A 5,616-nucleotide genomic window follows, 5' to 3' on the forward strand; every position below is an offset into this window, starting at 1 on the left:
CCCAGCAGCAGCAGCGTGATGCAATGGGAGCGGAGGTGGAGGCTGGAGCAGGAGGTGACTCCTGCCGTGTCAAAAGGCCACGGGCCACTTCTGTTAACCACAGCTCCTTTTCTTCTTTGGGGTGTGAGCTGGAATTGTATTTGTATTCGATCGAGTCTTTCCACAGCTGCTGCCAAAAGCAAACAGCGCGGAGCTGGTCGGGGAGCAGGCACTGCTCCGATGGGGAGCGAAGGGCAGGAGAGGGCTGAGGAACTGGGTGGTGCCAGGGTGAGTCCTCTGATGTTGTTTGGCTGCAGCCACCCGTGCCAGGGCACAGCTGGGCACGCCAGCGCACCTCAGTCAGGAGCGTGCACAGCGAGGGCTGGCTCGTGGTGCTGCCTGCGCTGCCCCAGGCTGCGGCCAGCCGAGCTGGTGCTTCCAGGAGTCTGCACTTCCTACACCAGCTGCCACAGAGGCAGCCAGGGCTGATGGAACCCCAAAGCCATCGCCTGCAGCCCCCCACAGGTGTCTTGGCAGTGGCATTGCATGCCACCAGGCCCATGGCACATCAGTGCCCTGCCCTCCCTTCTCCTCCTGGGGCTGGCGGTGCCTTCCCTGCCAGGCCCTGCAGCTCTGCCTGTGGAGCTGTCAGCTGGACAGGCACCATTCCTCTGGGAAGGGTTCATGGCAGATGGATGTGCATTGCCTGTCAGATGGGGCTGCCTGAGTGGTCAGTCCCATTTTGGGTGCACCTCCAGCTGTGGGAGATGGTGTTTTTAGTGCCTGTAGCTGCACTGAACCACACACACCCTTTGCCCTGCACGCCTTTTTTAGGAAGGCTGCAGGAAGCCTTGGAGGTGAAAAAGGCTTCTGAGAGCTGGCAGAGAAGAATATTGGTGGCCAGATTGGTGATACATCTATACCCAGGGGTAGGAGAGGTGCAAACTCCAGTTTCTGAGCCCCCAGGATGTGCTGGGAGGCCCAGCTGGTGGCATTGGCTCTGCTGCCCAAGCAGGGATCTTCTTGCCCTCCATCCTGGTGCCAGACAGCTATTAGTATGGCAGTTCTGTTTCCAGAAAGCAGATTTAGGTGAGAACACTTCCTTTGGGGCTAGTTTTGAGACAGATCATCAGGGCTGTGGTTTGTCTTGTTCCCAAGTGCTGCAGCCCTTCCTGCCTGGGGAAGGAACTGTCGTTGGGAGTGGTATTAGCTTAAAGGAATTAGGAAACCAGGCTGGGAGGCATTGGCTGCACTGGCTTTTGGGGCCATCCTGTGTGGGTTTGCACCCTGTCAGTGTTCTGCAGGTGGCCCAGACCTCGCTGGGCTGTGGCAGTGGCCGTGTGTTGGTCTCATGTCCCAGTGCAGGTGGCAGAGCCCTTTCTGTGTGGGGCAGAAGGGGGATCAGGGGGCTGTCACCACAGAGGAGAGAGTGGATGAGAACTGGTGGGTGGCCTGTGGCAGGAAGAAATGAGGATGCAGGAACATGTCCTGGGCTGGATCATGTCAGTTTTGGAAGCGTGCTGTCCACCTGGAATCCTGTAGCTGCAAATCCTGCTCCATTCCCACACACCCTCTCCCGTGCAGCCTCCATCTCCCCTTCCTTGCTCTGTGGGGGAGAAGATTCTCCAGTGCTGACGGGACCTGCAGCCCTGGGTCATCCCTCCCTGTGTGAGTGAGCTGTGCCTGGGTCATGGGAACACACTGGCCTTTCTGTGGCAGCGGGGGGGCTGCCAGGGCCTGCCAGTCTTGGTCAGAGGCTGTTCCTCTGAAATAAGTTTCAGTAACACCCCACAAGAGAGTTTTGTAGAATAATTCTCTAGCAAGTGTCTGTGGGAGTTGTGAACCAGGAGGAGGAACCAGCCCCTTGCTGCAGTTGGAGCCCTTGGCTGACACACCAGCTGCTTCCTGTCGTGCCCTCCGCGTTTCCTTGTCACTGCCTTGCCACGCTCCTGGTGACACTGCAGGGGGACAGCAGCACACCAGGGGCACTGCCAAGCCTCCTGTGGAGCCTGGCCCTGCTTGGCAGCCAGAAGCTGGGGCTTTTCTAGGAGCTCAGTGTCATGTGGCAACTTCCCCCTGCTGCCTTCTCAAAGCCTCTCTCCTTTCTCTGTTCTTCCCTGGAGCTCTGTGGCTCAGGCAATGGCATCTGGGGCTGGTTTGGGCACCCACCTTACCTGTCCGGGGGCCCACAGGAGCAGGGGGAGGGTGGGGGCAGTTCAGGGCACTGGTGTGGGGAGGGAGTAGGAGCTCTGGGTCAGCAGCTCGCAGGTCATGCAGCCACCAAAGCCAGTGGTGCAGGGTCAGCGTGCTGCCATGTCCCCTTGGGCTGCTGCCATGTCCCCTTGGGCTGCTGCCATGTCCCCTTGGACTGCTGCCATGTCCCCTTGGGCTGCTGCTGTGCCCCCTTGGGCTCCTGACTGGTGAGCACTGGAGCTACAGCTGTAGGAGTGAAACCAGAGGCTTCAGAGAGCAGCAGCCACCTTTGGTTTCATGAGAGACCAAAACCAGCAGCGCAGTTTTGACGTTGCCCTGGGAATTCCCACAGGCTGCACTTGCCATGGCACAGGTAGCAGAGGATGATCTCCTGGAGCAGCAAACACGTTTTCCCAGGGGAATGCATCAGCTGGTGCACAGCAGCCACAGGCTGGCCCAAACCAGGGCTCAGAGGACATAGGGTTAACTCGGGCTGTGAGTGCAAATGAGCTGGAAGCTGGAGGTGGGGTTGGGGATGCAGGGTGGTGTTCAGGGAACAGATCCCACCAGCCTGGCAGGTCTGGCTGGACCGGAACAGCCTCCAGCATGACTTCAGAGCTGTGCTCTGGTGTCTCGGGCTCGGTGTGAGTAGGCAGAGCGTGTGTCAGCCGCTCGCTCAGCGCGGCTCCCTGGGAGAGACGGAGTTTCCTGTCTAGACCCCGGTAATGGCAGTGAGGAGGGGTTTGCAGCAGCCTCCTGCCCCTGCTCTGATGATGACTGAAGCAGAGCCCGGGCTGCAGTTCCCCCTTCCTGGGGAACAAACACCTCGCTTCTGCCACGTGTCTCGGAAAATGTGGCGCCCGTCTGTGTTCCGGGCTGTGGGCTGGAGTGGGAGCCAGCCCCAGCTCCTTGCCTGGCTGCAGGACAGCTCAGGGTGTTTGCAGCCCCTGGCTGTGGGTGCAGGGCTCCCCTTGATGCTCAAAGGATGCTCCTGGAGCCAGAGATGGGACTCTGGAAACTGCTCCTAGGAGGGAGTAAAAGTGCTGGGACCAGCCCAGATTCTTGTGCCTCGGAAGTTAGGTGACCAAGGAGAGTGATTGAGGTGAAGAAAAATTCCCTGAATCCTGCCCTACCTGGGACTGCAGGTGCTGCCTAAGTGCAGAAATGGCCTTAAACCCAGGCCCTTTGCCCCGGGGAGTGCAGAGCATGTCACTGTGCAGGGGTGGGCAGTGTGGGTCCCCGTGTGGGCCATGTGGGTGCTCCTCTGCTGTGTCAGTGTCACTTGTCCTCGTGGAGATGGGACACACATGGGCACCAGCAAGGCTTCCTGATGGGATGTCTGAAATTCTCTTGGGCTCTCCCAGTGCTGCTGGACAGCGTATCTGTGGAGAGCTGCTCTCTGGAGCTGTCTCCTCCTGCCTGGTGGGAGCAGGAGACAGGGGTAGGAGGGCAGGACCATTTCATGCGCTAATTAATTGGTGTTAAGAAAAAGCTTTAGTTAAAAAATGACCCCCTAGAAGTCAGCTCTGCTGCTGCCACCCTCCTCTGGTCAGCAGAGCGAGGTGAAGCCTTGAGCCACAAGGGTTTTTTGGGCCTGTGTCCTCTTGCTGCCCTCAGACTCAGTTCCCTATGTGGGAAATCCCTCGATGTCTGTGCGGCAGTGTGGGGACAGCGCGGCGGTGACAGAGTCCTGCTCGTGTGTCACTGAGTCACTGGCAGTGGGAACCTGTGGCTGCTCTTCTCCCTGTGGTTTCCTCAAAAGCAGTTCCTGTAAGTGAAAGAGACCCCACGTGCCTGGGAGCAGGGAGAGGGACAAGGAGCCCTGGGCCATAACCCTGGCCCTGGCTGTCAGGAGCAGCCTTGAGGATTTAGATACAAACCCTTCAGCCTTTAGAAGCAGGACTGGGAGAGATGTCCTCATGGCAGGGCCATTCCAGCTGTGTGCAGCTGTGCCACAGCAGGGGGACAGAGGGGCAGTGCTGGCAGCAGGACTGCTCCATGGGCTCAAGGATTTTCAGCATTACAGGTCCCATGGGCTCACAGAAGTCAGGGTGAGGCTCTCAGGGCAATAGCAGTTCTTGCCCTTCACCTGTCCTTGGTTTGGGTGGGCTTTGGGGGCACTGCTGTACTGGAGACTGGCAGAGCCTCTGGCAGGATGCTCTGGGGGGAGGCCTGGACTTCTTGAATTTAATGCCAACCCTGCCAGTGCTCAGTGGGAGCTGGCATGGCCCAGGGCAGGGCTTTACATGGGCAGCACGGGAGCCTGAGCTCACAGCAACGCTGGAGGAGACTGTTGTGTCTGTTGTTTGGAAACCCAGAGAAAATAGTCAAAAGAGCCAAGTGCTGATTTTTCCAGCCACAGAGGAGCACCCAGACCAGCAGGAAAAACGCTGCACACTGAATTCCTATCTGGGGATGCACGGCTTGGGGCTGCTTCCCTGCCAAGCCCAGCCTAATTACAGATGATTAAGGAAACACGTACTTGGTGACGATGCCAGGGAATTGCTGATAGAAAGGAGGATATAGGGTTAGAAAATGGCCCAACTGGGAAAAAGAACCTTTTGTGCAGAAGGAAGGGGTTTTGCTGTGTCTCCATAAGGAGGCTTAGCATGTCAGTCCCTCTCTAGGCTCCAAGAGTTACAGGATCTGATTTGATTTCCTTCCTTGCTGAGGTTCATGGCTCTCACTTTTTGCAGCTCTGAGGTTTCAGGGGGGAACAAAATGCAGTCTGTGTAGACATTGCCCTGTGCCTCTGGGAGTGAGTAACTGCTGTCCCCACATGGGACACCTGCAGTGTGGTGGGTGTCCCAGCCAGCACCCACAGCTCTAACTGGGTGGCTCTGGGCCCTGGGACCCAGGTTTGTGCTGGCAGGGCTGGGGGAATCCTGTCTTACCTCTGGTTTCTGCCTTGCAGCAGAAGAAGTCGTACCTGGAGCGGAGCGTGAAGGAAGCAGAAGACAACATCCGGGAGATGCTGATGGCCCGCAGGGCACAGTAGTGGCACCCCTGGCTGATCCCCACCCACCTTAATAAAACACAGCACGTGTCTCTGTGGCTGCTCTCCCTGCAGGGGTGTGATGGAGAAAGGGGTGGTGGGAGGAGCTGGGCTGAGGGGCCTGTAGGGCATCCCTGCTGTGCCCTCATCCTGTGGATGCCCAGGACGTGGGCACTGGGAAGGTTCTGCTGGGGAGGGGTGGTGGGGGAAGAGGAAGGTGGGCAGGGCTGGCACGGGCATGGACATGGACACAGGCATGGGCACAAGCACAGACATGGGCATGGGAATCGGCCCAGCCAGCCTGTGCCAGGAGGTCATTCCCACTGCTCCGGGCCATTCGCGTTGCCCTCGGTCATTCCCGCTGTCCCGCTCCATTCCCTCTGCCCCTCTCCATCCCCTCATTCCCACTCCATTTCCTCATTCCCGCTCCACTCCCGCTCCATTCCCTC

General features: G+C 58.6%; 1 protein-coding gene across 1 annotated transcript in view; it reads left to right on the forward strand.

The window, feature by feature from the left end:
* The window catches only part of PFDN1 (prefoldin subunit 1), a gene marked incomplete at its 5' end in the record, with an annotated part of 31,128 nt that extends 25,902 nt beyond the window's left edge, over positions 1 to 5,226 (forward strand). Inside the window, one exon of the mRNA XM_005425355.2 lies at positions 5,087 to 5,226. Within this exon, the coding sequence (XP_005425412.2) occupies positions 5,087 to 5,170 (84 nt within the window). The remainder of the gene's footprint in view (positions 1 to 5,086) is intronic.
* Between the last annotated feature and the right edge of the window lie 390 nt (positions 5,227 to 5,616).

The sequence above is a fragment of the Geospiza fortis genome, unplaced genomic scaffold (assembly GCF_000277835.1).
Source record: "Geospiza fortis unplaced genomic scaffold, GeoFor_1.0 scaffold413, whole genome shotgun sequence".
Taxonomy (NCBI): domain Eukaryota; kingdom Metazoa; phylum Chordata; class Aves; order Passeriformes; family Thraupidae; genus Geospiza; species Geospiza fortis.